Source organism: Topomyia yanbarensis, chromosome 1, assembly GCF_030247195.1.
Source record: "Topomyia yanbarensis strain Yona2022 chromosome 1, ASM3024719v1, whole genome shotgun sequence".
Taxonomy (NCBI): domain Eukaryota; kingdom Metazoa; phylum Arthropoda; class Insecta; order Diptera; family Culicidae; genus Topomyia; species Topomyia yanbarensis.
Window position 1 is genome coordinate 21,680,457 of NC_080670.1, and position 17,030 is coordinate 21,697,486.

Genomic DNA, 17,030 nt, shown 5'->3' on the forward strand with positions numbered 1-17,030 from the left:
GGTATGGATCTTCTTACGTAGAAGTTTTACATGGAACTGAATTAATTTAAGTTTCACCTTCGTATCTTAATCAGTATGATATATCATCTTCCATCAAATTACCATATTTGGACAGCTGAGTTTGATTGTGGGTTATATATGATAGTACTAGAAAACCAAATATGTAACAGCCTTAAATGCTATATTTAAACAATCGATCATCAATTTAACACACGTTTTAAACTACAAATCTTGAGCGTTTTTTCAAAACGTCATATCTGCAATGAGTTACTCTCTGTTTATACTTTCTCTTTCGATTTTTACGGCGTCACTATAACACTTTTCACTTATTTTACAGTACAGATCGAAAGACGGTGGTTTTAGCTAGCATATTATGCAAAGAGCTGAGGGATAAATGTTAAAGTGACCGAATTATTAACAGAAGAGAAAGTAAACAAAGAGAGTAACTCATTGCAGATATGACGTTTTGAAAAAACACTCAAGAAATGGACAACTGTCATATAATTTCAACGCCATGTTTATTGTCGCGCTTATAATAAAATCTCACATTGCGGGCGTCTGAAAGGCGCATCAAATATAGCCGCAGTTGCGCGCAAGCAGATTTCAGTGGAGCTTTATTTTTCTACCAGCTGTGTGCTTTTCGAAAGCTTCAAGGAAAAAGCTGCCTATTAATTTATATAGGCGGCTGTCACGCGCCTATCTCAATTGAGCTTTCATATAATCGCATATCGAGCGATTATCCTGCAAGGCACAATATATAGAGTTCCATATGCACGTAAACTATGTAATGTTGTCGCAATTTGTGCGTGATAGGTTTCACATCTCGCTAGATACAATAATTATTATTGGTGTCAAAGTTGATGTCACTATCATTATATCAGGGGAATCCTGATTAGTGCAGTAAAGCGTGACGTTTGGCGGTTTGTACAAGGTAGACTGTTGTCCTTTATTACCTATTGTCGATTCAGCGACCGACATGCAATCATTATGATTCGAACATAATACTAACAGGTCCATGCCTACCTGTAACTATACTTTTATCTATCAGTTCCAGTTTCTGCACAATCGTAATCCATGTGACCCGGGCCTGATACGTACGGTAAACGGCGTTAATATGCTAGAATTGTTTCAATTGCATTGTTCATGGCTCGTGAGCATATATTATACATACATATATGCAGCTATGTATTAACTGTCAACAACCGCCGAATCCGATCGTTGACAGGGTAGCTTGCTGGTTTGACAACGTATATTGTGGAATAACCGGGCTGCCTTTGTCACGGTTTACCAAGCGAGGATATGACTACAATTTCTAGTCGGTACACCAGGGGTGAATGTGTGTCACACAAGTAGTGCTCACTTATATTGGTAGCTAACAATTTTTCGATAGAATCTGATGATAATTATGACCCTTTTGTTTGTACCTTTATGAATTAGCTAATAAAGATGATCGCGAGGACCTAAAACTCAACTCGATACCTTGAGCTTCATCCATGATGCTGTTTACAAAGGGCGTTCAATTTATAATTGCTGCCACAGATAGCAATGTTAAATTCCGAATCATTTGACCATCCCACCTAGCCGGCTTCCAGGGGCTAGTAGATGTTGGCAATCGGTTGAAGGGCGGTTAGTGACACCCAATTTCAACAGATATGTTTGCGTGTTCTACATTAACAACCATGCTGCGTGTTGTAGCCTGGGAAATGTGTGGAGGTAGCCATAAAGCGAATTAGCTGTGAAATGATGAAAATCATCGAAAGCTGGTGAGGGTGTTAATGCTGGTACTTACGGGAAAGCTAGCTGGTTTGCGAATCGGGAAAATTCCGAAATTGAATCACAACACAGCGATGGTATAATTCTCGTTGTACTGCAGATTAATTTAGCCATTGCTATTGACATGTGTTTTATTCGGATCGCTTATATTATGAATATAAATTAGTTTCAACATTGCTGGGGCTGACGTTGTCCCATTTTAATCCTATTTTGAAAAGCTCGTTTTCACTTTTTACTCGGTTGAGTGAGTGGAATTATAGGGCAACGTGGGATCCATCCGCTGAAAGGAAATACATTATCGATTGATTTCTAAGGTATCTCTATTTGTCCATTCGTTTGAGTGATGGTGCATTTGCTGTAAGAAATAATTTTTCGTTTGTACTAGTACTACTAGTACCTAAGATTTGCTATGAATTCAGTTATAATGGTCCGTAAATTGTGGCGTTTCGAATGCAACAAATTTACGTGACCAACACTAATTTCACTCCAAATCTTCATAAATTTATAAAACTATTCTTTTGAACACCATTTTGGATAAATTCTGGGAAGAATTCATTTTCAAAATGATGTATTGACAGGGCTGTAGCATAGTCTTCTACCACCTTTGGCGAAGTCTCAGTTTTGCGTCCTTTGCGACATTGCCAATGGCAAGCAGTATTGTCAGCGAATATACCGCGATGAATAAGAAGTTGGCAATTTAACTGGAAAGTAAAGAATATCACAATGTCACCGAAAAAAGACTTCAGGTTTCAAGAATAAACAATTTCACATAGACTTTCACTTTAATAACACAAAATCCATACGTGCATTAGAAGGACCCGTAAAAGTAACGGTACAATGCAGCTTGCTGTTTTCTCATTTTTAGATAATGACATAAGAATTGTTGCTGGCTTGAGAAGTCAGTTTCGGTTAAAAACTGTTTGGCAAGATGACCCTTGCATAACCCAAGGCTTATTATATCTTGAGATAATGCGCACAGAGCACGAAATACATCGATGCAGTAGAATTGACGCATTAATCGTAGAAACCTCAACCTGTTTTTTTTTATTTTATTTCGAAATATGTTCGTCTTTTATACAAAAATTCATTTTTCGAAAAATATTTCAAAAGTATCACGGATAACCGAAATTGTCGAGCCTATTTAGGGCAAAGCTATCAAGATGGAGCTCCAACTGAACTCTATAGTTTTATTATTTATTTAATTTACTTTGGTATTTTATTTTATTATTTATTCTAATAATTTTATTCATTTAATACTCGGTGCCAAATCATGTAGGCGACTTTCAGTCATATCTTTGTCCATATATACGGAGATCTTTCTTTTAATGTTGCCGTATTCGACGTCGTGTTGCTTATTGCTCATGCGTTGCATTGCATTGTGACGATGGTTTTGGCGGATTGCACACTGACTTCATCATGTTTGACTGCTGATTATCCAATAAAAGTTGCTTAGGAAATGGTAAGTAGGAATTCATACCAATCCGACCCATATTAAAACCTCAACAGCATGATAGCCATCATTGCCGGCCGCCCCGGAGTTGGTAGTTTGGAAGGGTATCAGGTCTAGGATTCGCTCCAAGCAAACGATGCGACCTGTAAAGCATATTTTATTAGGTAGTTGTTTAGTTAGTCTTCGAGTGCACGGTCACTCGAAAAAGAGAAGATCTTGTTTAGTTTTTTTTTAACTCTGTGCAGCCGGCTACCGAGAGTATACTATGTTCCCTAAACAAAAGCAATTTGAACTCCACACAGCCGACCGTGGGAGTATTGCCTAGAAAAGTTAATCTTATCTGCGTAATGGGCCGGATCACTATTCATTGCAACAGTATTTGGACAGAATTCGCTATTTCTTCTCAACGATATATTTATTGGCTTGAAAACTACCGTGTGATAACACATTATACAGGCAAAAATAGCGCGAGATGTTATAAATCAAGGAAAGTATTTCTTATTTTCCATATCGGATTGTTTGTGGAATACAAGTATACGAGCGATAATAACGAACACTGAAGGGAAATATAAAGGATTGTTAACCTAATGCACGGGCTTGTTTGCAATAACGAAGCTTGAAATTAGGTTCATAAAAACAGACGCGGCGAATTTTCAATACGTATTGACCCGTGATCATAGATACTAGTCAGATTAGTCGTATTGGGGCTAATTTCCGATCCACTATTCATTTTTACGGCAATGTTTTCTCGGCTAGATCTGTTCGCACCCTCTCATTCTGCTACTATCGGCAGAAGGCTGATAGCACCCAGTCGTCCCCGGTCTAAGGACCAAATGTCATCAATAGACTTAGACTCGCGTGGAGGCATGAGATAGGAAACTTGTGAGAATTTTGTTATCCCACCGTTTGACGACCAACGTCGTGTTGCTTATTGCTCATCACTATAAAGTGTTCTGCCTCGAATAGCATATTGAACGTTGGCAGTACCACATTTCTAGTATGATGTAGTTGGATGTGGAACACTAGCGTAAGAGCAACCATTTTCACCTTTAACAACTGTCCCAAATCGTGTACGTAGGTCTTATTTGAGTTTACGTAAAGGCTATCGCGGTAGTATTTACCCTTAGAAGGCGCGCTTCGTTTTTTGATACATTCATCTTGCTCACTGTGGGGGGACAACCAAACTTTGCTGCTATTGGCGTGTATAAATAACGAAGCTACGCAATTAAGTATAAGATAGGTAAATTGATTTCGAATCGACAAAATCGTTGAAACATTTCTAATGCTAATACGCTCGATACAACCACGTTCCACAATTTAGTTATTACCAAATTTTCCATCTTTCCAGGACTCATTCGCAGCAAGGCTCGCATCGACTACGAGCAAGTTGCCACGATAAGATTCAACGTCACCGTCGTAGACACTGGCATACCCCATCTATCCTCCACGGCCGAGATAACGGTCGACATCACCAACTCCAACGACAACGATCCGATATTCGAGGAACCGGAATACCAGATGGCTGTGCTGGAAAATGCCCCCGTCGGAACGGTCGTAGGCTCGGTGACGGCACGGGATGCTGATCTGGGACCGTACGGGGAGATATACTACACACTAGTCGGCGACCATAGTGTCCACTTTGTCATCGATCCGGATACCGGTGTCATTTCGGTTCGCAACAGCACCGCGCTGGATCGTGAGCGAGAATCTGAAATTAGCCTCACTGCAATTGCCGCCGACCGGGCGTCGGATGCGATTCGGCGCTCCACAACGGCACCGGTTAGCATTAAAATCCTGGACGAGAACGATAATGCGCCTACCTTTTCGCAGAAAATTTATCACGCAACGGTAGCGGAGAATGCGGCACTCAAACCTCCGGCAGCAATTTTGCAGGTAATTTGTTTTGAGTCGCAATTAGGGTGGCATATTGTTTGTTGGAAAATTGGAAAGTTTCCGAAATATTTCGGGTTTCCCGAAGGTCAAATTTTACCGGTTGCTTCCGACTAATTTGGTGCGGAAAACAACTCAATTACCCTATCGTGAGAAATCATAACACATGGAGAATGTTATGCCTTGTTTTTGCACGGCGACCGTGTGCCGTTAAGCCCTTCTTCCCCACCGGAAAATTAGCGATAGTTCACGGCGCTGGTAACAATTCATAATGGAACAATTATAAATGTTTGTTTTCGTCAACAGGTCAGTGCCACCGATCCGGATGATGGCGCAGCAGGAGATGTAAAATATAGCATCATTGGCAGCAATATTGAAAATACTTTCCGTCTAGATGCCAACTCTGGTATCCTGTATCCGGGCGTCAGCTTACTCGGCTTGAATGGTAGGTTTTAATTGCTTCACTATGATATTGGTTGCGGTACATGTTCGATTACAATTTCAAAATTATTGTTTTAGCCGCTTTAAATTCCTAAAAAGCAATTTGTCCTAATAATCAAATGACTTTACAATAAAAAATCCAATCTTCCACATATCGAACGCTATATGAAACAATTTGTAATGAGCATATTAATGAAAAAGCCAAAATTAACCAAATACTTGCGGCTGTTAGTGCTGCCAGCAAACCCTCGTCAAACCATATCAACCCGGTAATGTGCCTCACTGAAATGCCTTTCCTTTTTACTCCATTTCCAGGACAATACCGGATTGAAATTGAAGCTCGCGACGGCCTCGGGTCCGGTCCGCATAGCGATACGGCCGTTATAATGATCGAAATACAAAGCATCAATCAGCATCGGCCCGTTTTCATTATGCCGGCACTGTACAACGCAACGGTGGAAATTCCTGAGGTAACGTATCTGTGTCGCAGCTTTTAGCATCGTGCGTAGGGTTGTTCCGAATTGTGAATCAAACTGGGACCCACAGCTCGCTGAAGTATGATTTTGAACAATTCTTGGCGGTCGAAGAAATTTTGAGCACCGCCTGGTTTGCTAACGGTATGAATTCACTTTGATGTTGGGTGATACCGCAACATGCCAAACTGTCCACAGACGCAGTGCAGTATTGGTCCACGCACCGCAATACGATTGGATCCGGGAGAGATGCTTTAATTGAGTTTTTCATTAAAATTGTATCTCATTTTCGCGTAGAGTTGTTTGCCAAGCTGGACAAACATTCGGTGGGACGTATCCTAGCACCGTCACATCAGTCGGAATCTGATATTACACTAGTGGTGGTGCTGCCGCCCTCTGTTTTGTACGGTGTAGAATGTTTAGATGTTTTGAAAATGAGTTTTTGGTTTGTATACTCTCGCCAAATCTTTGCCCAGAAATGTAATCCCCGAAATCCCAAACCAACATCCATATTCAATAACTCAAGTTCTAGCAAATCATGTTTCGCAAATTTCCAGCATCAACAACGTTTTCCCACTATCAAATCAACATGCCAACTAGAAAGATTTCGGTATAAATTGCTGCCAAATAATTTTAACTAAAATATGTGAAAACACTTGCTCCATCTGTCTAGTAATTTACACATACTTCATCAGCCATCTTCTAAAACGGAAAAGCATTTTTGTTTTGCTACCCTAACGCGATCTCAAACATGGCCGCTTTTTGAGGTAATAGGTTTCGATCGGACATAGTTCAAACCAGTTTAGTGGAATCATGGTTTTCGAGACAAAACCAACAAAATTAGCCACATACCAGTCCTGAAAGTTTTTGGAATAGTGGCATGACGCTTAATCGGGCCAAAATAACTGTTTTTGATCGTGCTGTTTAAAAGCGGCAAAGGCCATTTTTGGAGGCTCCCAGTTTTAGAAATCACTAGGTTTGCCCAGCCCCGTGAAAACTATTCGTTGCCTGAAGCTACCACTAAATGTCAGTAGCGCTAGCTACGCTTCAAATGTTCAAGGTCCGTTCATATGAACTATACAACACTGTTTAAAAGTTGGATTCAAAACAAGTAATTAATAACAATATATGAAAATACCGCTTATTCTTGTATCGCTTCTTCCCCACAAAATCCGAATGCTTTTATCACCTGAAGTCCAGTTAAACACATCAAACTGAAGTTTGTTTGCATTCGATTAGAGTCAGGTCGAGTTAACAACATTGGCCCGTAGCGCTATGAACGTTGCTTAAAGCGCGTTCGCTGTAATTTTTGGCAACTAGCCGAGCCAGGAAGCCAGCTTATGTTGGCTTCACTCATTTTTCAAAGAAACGTCAAAACACTCACCCTCTTGGGTTTGCCACAACCCAGGGACAACTTGACAGATAGTAGTTGTTTCATATATATACCACCGTTTTGATGGTGGCGTTAGTATGCCTTCTCTGTACGAGTACCACTAACAACGAAACGAAAAAGTTTCAAGAGAAAAGCGTGTTTCGTTACGTGTGTTATGAACGCCGTCAATGCTGCTAGAGCAACATTTAGAAAAAGCGTATTCCAAAATGTGGATAAAGAAAACTACTATTAGAGAATAAATTTATCCCTAACTGGAAACCGTCAGCAATGTTACATAAATCTTATTATAAATTTGGCTAGAAGTCTTTGTTTTTTGCAACCGGCTCACCTCCTTCCTAATAATGTTTTAGTTTTCGTGTTGTGTGATGTTTGTAGTTGGTAAATCATTGATGCTTTTTTCTCGAGAAATATAAATGAAAAACATTTTGGCCAATGAAAGCACATCACCAAGCTTACCAATTCGTGAACCTACGACACCTTGTTTCAAGTTCATTAAGAACGTCAAGAATTCTAGTATTTTGATCGGAAAAATAAATATATGTAGGATTTTGTACCTATTTAGCAAAATTAGTTTTAAATGGAATTTGTGTGCTTTTATCAGAATTCTGGCAGCAAACCGGTAGTGCTTTCAGCAAGAATGCTGCCAGGAATGTACAAATTTGTTCGACTCCTGCCAGAGTTTTGTTCGACGCTTTCAATTATTCTGTCCGGTAGAGATTGCGATGGTTTTGGTATGGATCCCTTCAGAATTACTCTGGCAATTTATTCTAGTCTGAAAGAAACCTAACGGAACGGCATCTACCGGAGGATTTCATGCTTGGGGAAATGTTGATTCGATCCGGAAGATTTTCGGGAATTCCAATATAAGTAGAAGTGGCTTGATTTTGAAAGTCATCTTCTTGAATTTCCGAAAATCGATTTTTTTTTATTTTGGATTTTTTTAATTCAAAATGGATTCTGTGTTTCTGTTTAAGTATAGCGGAATGAGAACAGCGTCTAATTTGAACAGCGAAATAAATTTGATGATAGAAATGCTTAAATTGTTTATTTTTTACAGATATGGAAAAAATATATGGGTTGCGTCTTTTTCAAATTTTGCTCCATTCGAACCGCCATGACATCACCAAATCACCACAAAATTTGCTTATGAGTTCAATATATGGGAGCTGTCAGATTGTCCTCGGACTGGTTTGCCACAAGTGCATATGACATGCCAAATCAGACACTTCGAAAGGAATTTAGACAGTTTTTTTCCGCTTGAAACTGTCATCCATAGCAACTTTGTCCTTGCCCTGGAACCTGGAGGACCTTTGAGCTGATCGAATGAAGTATATCCATCAGTTTTCCCAAGGCGTGATGCGATAACACAAGATTTTGCATGTGGTTACACAAAATCGTTTCCAGAACAGCTTCTGCTGGTTTTCTCTGATCTCAACTATTAGCGAATGTAAACAATACATTCTAAAGAGAAACTGGGCAATACATGGTTTCTGTCGAGTATGAAAAAAGTTTGAAAGTGTCGCAATTCTATCAAACTGTGTATAATTTTTTTTCTTACGAATGTTATATGAAAATCCACTAAAACGTATGTCATTGGAGATTTCTAATTATTTTTTGAGTGTTGAGCTCACCGGGCATGATGTACTGTACATTTCTTTTTGTTTTTATTAGCTATAGGCGCATTGTGATGCTTAAGTTTTCTAAAAAATGTATAAACATTATGAAAATTCGCTTGCGTTCTGTTAATTGATGACGGATTTTCATGATTCGACCACCAATCGATTCAGGTAATTACCAATAAAAAATGGTTGTCAAATTTATATTTTAATAGTTCACTATTGAAATCCTTGAATAGCCCTGCTTACTACTTCGCCGCCGTTTTTGACGATCTGTTTAGAGTTCGACTTACAGTCACTCTCATTACCGGCCCAGTCAGCGTCAACGAAGCACTCGAGACCTTCGGTCCCCTTAGCTAGGTGTAGGCGGAGTCCCCGGGTCCCCTTGAGGTACCTCAGCATGAGTTTGGCTTCTGTCCAATCACGGTCGGCCGGGTTCGAGACCTTCCGGCACAGCAGCGTAATTCCGATGGAGATATCCGGCCTGGTGTTTAAGGCGACGTATATAAAACTAGCTACCAGCGAACGATAAGACGTATTTGTTGATTGATCTGTTCCCTCCTTTTATCGTAGGCTGGATCGAGTGGGACCTTTGATGGTTTCGCGTTCTCGTGTCCGAACCACCCGGGCAACCTGTTTATGATACTTCACTGATTCATGGTATAGTGACCATCTATTTTTTCTATGTGGATCCCGAGGAATTGACTATGATCTCCCAAAGTTGAAGTGTTTCTTCAACGCGCTGCACGAGTGTCTTCGAAATTCGTTTCGTGTGGTATCCACATAAAGCAGGATGAAGTATAGTACACTCTTGTTCTACTTAACATCATTGCTTTCCCGTTATGAAAACCCATTTTCCTGAAGGTGGTGTCAATTTTGACGTTCCAAACTCGGGCGGATTGTTTTAAGCCGTAGAGACTGCGCTTCAGTTTGCACACCAAATTGGTGTCTGACTCAAACCCGGGAGGCTGCTTCATAAATATGTCTTCGTCTAGGTCCGCGTAGAGGTAAGCGCCCTTGATGTCTATACCGTCTCTAACCACGATCGTCAGTTGTGTTCGCAGAGTCGTTTACTTGACTACTAGTGCGAACACTTCGTCGTAATCAGTGCTGTATCTTTGTGAGAATCCTCGTGCAACCAACCTGGCTTTGTATCGCACGACCTGGCTGTTCTCGCTCCCTTTCTATTTAAAGGTCCACTTACAGCTCACGGTTTTTTTTTTCTAGCGGGAATTGCACCAGTTCCCAAATCTAGTTCTCTGCGAGTGAATCAATCTTCTGCTTCATGACTACCTATCAGGCAGCTTTCTCGGGTCTTTGAACTGCCTCATCGCATGATCGTGACTCGTTGAAGTAATGATTGGTTACGCTTGTTACCTCATCGAATCGTACCAAACGGTATTCCCTTCGTTGCTCGTCCGGATCTTCTCGGTACACGATCAAGAACATCTGTCGTCAAAACCAGAACGGAAAGTTTGTCGCGCACTCGGACTCTTCTTGCACTCGATTTCGTAGAATATTATTGTCTCTTCTTTGTTGGGGACAATGTCCGGTTTTTTTTGTTGGCCGACATTCCTGGTTCGTATTTTCGGCGTATCCTCAATGAATCGCGCATCGCGACTAACAATTAGGCGATCCATGAGACGTTTCTGATCAGCTGATTATTTCTTGTTTACTTCTTCTGACGTTACTCCGAGGGGTGCGACGTCCAACAATATCGTTGATTCGATCCAACATCAAACGAATCGGACTAACGAAAGATGTTTCGTCCTGGTGAAGGTTTGTGGCGGCGCGGCGTCCGACGTGACCTTTGCTGTTCTAGCCGCACGGATCAGCCCGTGCTGGTTGTCGTCAATCAATTGGGCGATTGTAGCTTTTGCCTTGTTATCCGCCACGTTGCCAACAGCTTGCAGATGTTGTCGTCGCCAGGGCTTTGATTTTCGCTGTTACATGTTTGGTGCTTTTTGTGTTTCCGGGTGACTGGATGGCTCCTTATTTATTTCTTCCCTAGGTATGTTATCTATTGACTACCGTGGAATATTGTTTATCCGGTATTTATTGTTTGGCCCATTGTCTGTGGTATATCAGCAGGTATCGAAAGCTGTTTGGTAGTGTTAGTCGTAGATTAATTTTCTGTCTGATTACAGAACTGTCACGTAGACATCTGCCCAGGGTATGTGCATAGGATCTTCATTAACATTTGTAGCTAACACTTTGAGATATTCTGTCCTCGAAAGTCAAGTAAGACGGTACAGGTAGGTTCAGCAGCAATCGCGAACTCCGTTGAGAACGCCAGGGAAAAAATTCTCCAAGTGTCGTTTGTAATGGATTCCACTTCTCCATACATCTACATGAATCTTTTATAATAATCCGTACTAGTACGAGGTGTCAAATCGTGTAGCCGAATTTTCGTTATATTAAGGTCCATATACACGGGGATCTTGATTGTAGCGTTTTCCTATTCGACGTCATGTTGCATGTTGCTCTTCGCTACGCAGCTTTCTGTCTCGGCTAAGGGTGCTTACAGAGTGGCGGCGAGAAGCTGAGCTGGCGCTGACATTAGAATGCGAGATGCGAGAAACCTGCTTGCTGCAAACCAAAGGGATGATGTCAGAGTGAAAGCTGAGCGGATCGGCGCCGACTGCCTGCTTTTACTCTGACAGGTTCCATTTGATATGCTGCAAGCAGGTTTCTCGCATCTCGCATTTTAATGTCAGTGCCAGCCCATGTTCAGCTTCTCGCGGCCACTCTGTAAGCACCCTAAGGCGTTGAACATTATTGGTACTACTTGTCTCGTATGATATAGCTGTATGTGTGAAACTTCTGTAAGTACAAGTTCCATTTTCACCTTGATCATCTATTCCACCTCGCACACAGTGCTGGTCTAAGTCGGGACTACGAAAAATCAATCGTTAATCAGTAATGTATACGGTTGATTCTAAGCGCACATATCGACTTGAGGTTAACTCATCCTCGCTGTAGAAATAGAAATAACGGCTCTTTGTAATATTTTCCCTTTTGCACGATTTTTGTAGAGGTAGTTTTTTTATTAGTGAGTTCAATAGACGTTTTGTGCACTCGTGCATTATGAGCGGCACAAAAGTCGTTGAAAACAAACCAATGCATTTTAAATAATAGTAACCGTCTCCCTACTCACATTTTATAGAGGGGGTCAGTGGTTAACTAGTAAGCCTGACTGCTGTTCACCCCAGCTCGTCTAGTTTTAATCCCAGTAGACTTGAGCGATTTTTAGTAACTCTCCCTAAGCTGCTTGACTCCTACCGCAAGGCGGTCCATAAAATTTTTAGCTTGTTTCTAATGACTCTGCCACTTCTGGTTTTCCGATCTGTATATTTCACACCGTTGCTCTCACTTCAGTACTACAGCTCTAAATTTTCATAATTTTTCCTACTTAGTAATGTTGAGCTAATTGAATTTATATCCATCCCCAAAATCCAGGGTCCTGTGGCCCATGCTCATGTGTAACGACGGTACTGGCATCATCCATTGATCCATCTATTGCATCTTCCATTATCTTTCAAAGGTGTTCTATTACGTTCCTGATTAGGCTCTGGGAAGGCGATTTTTTATTATTTGGGTGTGGGATCATTATCCAGCTGAACGAATTTTCTATCAAAATACGAATATACATTTTAAGGTCGATAATTTTGTCAAGTAAAACAACGCACACCGTGTAACACTTATAAATCTTAATTTTGTTCTGAATTTTTGTCTTCTTTTGCCTTACAGAATTTAGCCATGACGGATTATCTCGTGATGACAGTGAAAGCGACCGACAACGACGACGGAACGAATGGAAAAGTGTTGTACCATTTGCAGGTCAGGATCAAATTATTTTAAAACTGCAATACACTTGTAAACTCCATTAACTACACAAGTCTTGCACTACACTGTCGTGATATGCGTAACAGCACCTATATTGTGCAAATCACGGCAGTAATAAACCTTTAAACCAACAAGATATTAATGACTTTCTGTCCATCCCGCCAGGTCAACAATCAGAACGTTCAGCAAACGGACGAATTCGCCATCAACGAGATGTCCGGCGAACTGCGCATTCGAAAACCGCTCGATCGAAAGAAACAGTCTCGCTTCGAGTTGATCCTCGTGGCCCGCGATCAGGGCACTCCGGCTTGGTTCGAAACGCTGCGCTTCCTAACGGTATTGCTGGTCGATGTAAACGAGAATCATCCCGAATTTCCGGACGCCTCAAATCCATACAAATTTTTTATCACGGAAAACAGTCCGCGGGATATCCGAATCGGAAAGATTCAGGCTTTCTATGATAGTACCGATCCGAAAATCTACTATTACATACTTTTGGGTAACGAAGATGGGGGATTTTACGTGGACAAAATTACGGGCGATATTTACACAAATAAGTCGTTGGATCGGGAAGAATCGGATGTGTACGCTTTGTACATACTAGCTAGCAAAAAGCCGGATCTGTTGATTACTGCGAGAGATAGGATGATGATGTCTATCAAGAAGCTGGAAAGAGATAGTACGGTTGCTAAAGTGTGGATTACAGTGCTGGATGTCAACGATAATCCGCCTGTATTCAAGCAGGATATTTACTACGCAGGGATCAGTTCGAAAGCATCAATTAACGAGTTGGTAACGGTTGTGAACGCAACCGATCGAGATTTAGGAGTAAATTCTACAATGGAATTGTTCATCAGTGGTTCTTTTTTGTACAAATACAATGCTCTGAAGACAACCGGCAGCATCGTTCCCAGTCCTTTCGCAATAGGCAAGGAAGGTCGGATTACTACGGCCAACTACATGGCTGAATATAACCAGGATAGGTTCATTTTGGAAGTCGTTGCCAAAGAGGTAGAGTCCCCCGAGCGAGTCGCAACTGCTAAAGTGTACGTTTGGATTTTCAATCCGGAGCAACTGGTGCGAGTAATTCTGTCCAGGCCACCCTCGGAAGTGCACATGGAGCGAGACGAGATCATATCTGAGCTGTCCAATGCTACCCAGAAGCTCATAGTGGTGGATGAAATTCGCTACCATGTGGATAGTTTGGGCAGGATACGAATGGATTGGTGTGATATGTACTTCCACGCAATCGACATGACCACGCAGATGATTGTTCCGGTGGAAGAAGTCCTGAGGGAAATCGACGCTAAATATGATTTCTTGCAGGTAAGCTGATGGTGACTGGAGTACAATTTTCCTAAAGATAATATTTTCATCGATTTTCTATATGTAGTTACATAGTATAAAAATTTAAGAGGAAAGGTTCAAGAGATTTTGGTGAATAAGTTTAAAACGCATAGTACTGTCCGTAGGATAAAATGTGTTTAGCTTTGTCACCAGTTTATCCATATAAAACCTTTATTAAACTCTGAAGAAAGAATATCAGTTAATTTCTTAAGGAATCATTTTAAATTACGCAAAATAGTTCCTGGTAAAACTATCGACCTGCCCTTATAAATAAATCTACTAATATATATTTGGTGTTTTACGACTGTCTTTGTTCTAGGGAAATATTTACGGCTCTATAGTCAGAATAACATTTGAACATAACGTTTTATAACGTTATGTTCGTACCGAAAACAACGGTCGAAACGTTTGGACGTTATAAAACGTTATGTTCAATTTTATTCTGACTGTAGAGCCGTAAATATTTCCCTAAATCTACTAATATTCTTCTTTTTGAGTTTAATAAGGGTTTTATATGGATAAACCGGTGACAAAGCTAAACCCATTTTTTTTCTTTCGCATACCACCAAGCGTTCTATTCTTGAACACTCCCAACCAAAGTTTGTTGAGCATTAAGTATTATTGTCGAGATGATCACCACAAAGAAAAGCAAACAGATGCACGTTCTGTACAATAGCATTTTTCGAATGATTCACTGATCTGTATTATACCGTAAGCCTGACAACCTAATGTCGTACATTGTACTCCCACTGCGTTTACAGTTTGCAAACTGCATAGACGAGAACAGCATCAGACCCAAAAGTTCCATCTATGGCACCCCTCGTCTCGTCTCCCGTTTAAACAACATTGCATTGATCTTCTGGCAATGCAACGGTGCTTACATTCCATTCATATTATTCCACACCTACCTAACCAATGAATGCATTTTATCTGCTTGTCCCATTCGTCCTAGGATTACAATGCTGGCTTTTCGATTGAAAACGTGGTCCCGGCTTATGCAACCAGCGTGCAGGATGAGTTCGATCTGGCCCTGGCAGCGATAATCGCATTGTTGATAGTATTGTTTGTTGGTGCAGTGAGCTTCATTGTCCTTTGCTGCTGTCTCAAGCACTGGTAAGTAGAATCTGCCACGTAAGTGTTACCAAGTACAATGCGATGGGGAACGTTCAATGCGGGAGATACCCGGTTTGATGTATTTAGCATTCCCCTAGCGTTAATTATTTGAGCGCTTCCGCCCCGATAGCTCCCAGCTAACTATATCCTAGCCTGGTACTGACTGAAAACACTATCATCGCACTTTTCCCATCCCATATCCCAACAGGGTCATAACGATTCCAAGCGAGACCAGAAGAAAGGATGCCCTAATCAAAAAGCAGATTATCGAGGATTTGAATACCACAGAGAATCCACTCTGGATTGAGCAGTAAGTCAATAGTACACTATTTACGGACTCTTTTCCCTCTTTCATTGTTAACCCATACACTTTGGACTTTCGTTTCTTTCCGGCACTACGATGAAACAGAAAATTAAAGCTCTATGAGGAGCAAGAGCTGACGATGCAAGTATTTTCGGAACCAGAACTAACACAACAGCAGCATCAGCAACAGCAGCAGCAGCTGAACAGTGCAAACACAACGTCATCCTCAATCAATCAGGAGCAGGCTCTGGTACTGGGGTTGGACCGGCGAGATTCCTACGAACTGTCCCAAGGTGGTGGTGACAATACGTACGCTACCATACAGCCGCGGAATTTCGCGTCCACTCTGAGCACGGTGCTGGGCAGTGGGATCGGTAGTGGTTCCGGTGGTGGCGGAGGAGGTGCTCTCGTAACTGCCGGCACCGGTGGCCTTGGACTGAGCGGAGAGATGTCGGATTATGCGACGCTTCGGAATAGCAGAGCACCATCGGTGAGTTGGGGCACGATTTATCGATGCGTTTGTTTCGAGTAATTTGTTTATGGCGTTCCGTTCGCGGATATGGGAGAGTTTTGGCTGAGGAATACAATGTATTTATTTATATTATTCATTTGTTTGGCCGTACGGGTCATCCGCAATAGAACACAATGTAGTCCGATTCAGATTTTTTTATTCATCCTTCTTAAATTTGCATGGATGGGGTTTCACAGATATTTACTCTTATAGAGGTAAAGTAATAATAAAAAATAAAGTCACATCCAGATGCTATAAATGAACAGAATGACTCCAAAAATAGTTTTTATTATGTTGACAAGTATATACCTGCAATGTTTTGTAGACGAAAAAATACCACGCGTCTCCATTTAATATGCATATTTGCATCTCCATCAAATAAAGTGTTTCGGATCACCACCATTAGAATTTGGAGTCTTTTGCATCTAATGGAAAATAGGGTAAGACAGTGACCCCTTACATAGTTATTTATTTGTAATAAATGAAAAGTCTTTGGCTTATCCAGGACCGATGCAATCAATCACCCAAAATACTAAAAATAATATCATTTCAAAACAGATAAGCCACGTCCATTTGTAAATGGAGCTCGAGTGCCTTTATTTTTCACTAATAAAAACCATTGTTGATCGATTGGATTTGGCGCACCCTGTTTTTCAACGAACGACGGACCGCGCGCAGTCAGTTGTTCGATTCGAGTGTTTTTCTTTTCGCATAGAGAATTGTATTCAAATTGGTTTGCTTGTACGGCTGTAGTTCACTTGGAGAACAGCCTATTACCTTTCTCCGGACAAAACCAACCTAGAGGCCGTATGGCATCCGGCCGGTTGAAGAATCTGAGCCGAGAATGGATCCACTGGGTTCCTGCTCCCGTAT

The 17,030-nt window shown here is 41.1% G+C and overlaps 3 protein-coding genes across 6 annotated transcripts in view; 2 read left to right on the plus strand and 1 right to left on the minus strand.

Annotated features, from left to right (window-relative positions):
- Positions 1-17,030, minus strand: part of LOC131677072 (RNA helicase aquarius) — a 323,960-nt gene that overhangs the window by 166,934 nt on the left and 139,996 nt on the right. The window lies entirely within an intron of this gene.
- Positions 1-17,030, plus strand: part of LOC131677075 (probable G-protein coupled receptor Mth-like 5) — a 219,638-nt gene that overhangs the window by 64,804 nt on the left and 137,804 nt on the right. The gene's annotated exons all lie outside the window — the stretch shown is intronic.
- LOC131677073 (cadherin-87A-like) overlaps positions 1-17,030 on the plus strand; it is a 41,864-nt gene that overhangs the window by 21,616 nt on the left and 3,218 nt on the right. The window contains exons 4-11 of the mRNA XM_058956637.1: positions 4,572-5,116; positions 5,420-5,558; positions 5,870-6,024; positions 12,787-12,876; positions 13,048-14,208; positions 15,182-15,342; positions 15,551-15,652; positions 15,752-16,136. Coding sequence (XP_058812620.1) covers positions 4,572-5,116; positions 5,420-5,558; positions 5,870-6,024; positions 12,787-12,876; positions 13,048-14,208; positions 15,182-15,342; positions 15,551-15,652; positions 15,752-16,136 — 2,738 coding nt within the window. The remainder of the gene's footprint in view (positions 1-4,571; positions 5,117-5,419; positions 5,559-5,869; positions 6,025-12,786; positions 12,877-13,047; positions 14,209-15,181; positions 15,343-15,550; positions 15,653-15,751; positions 16,137-17,030) is intronic.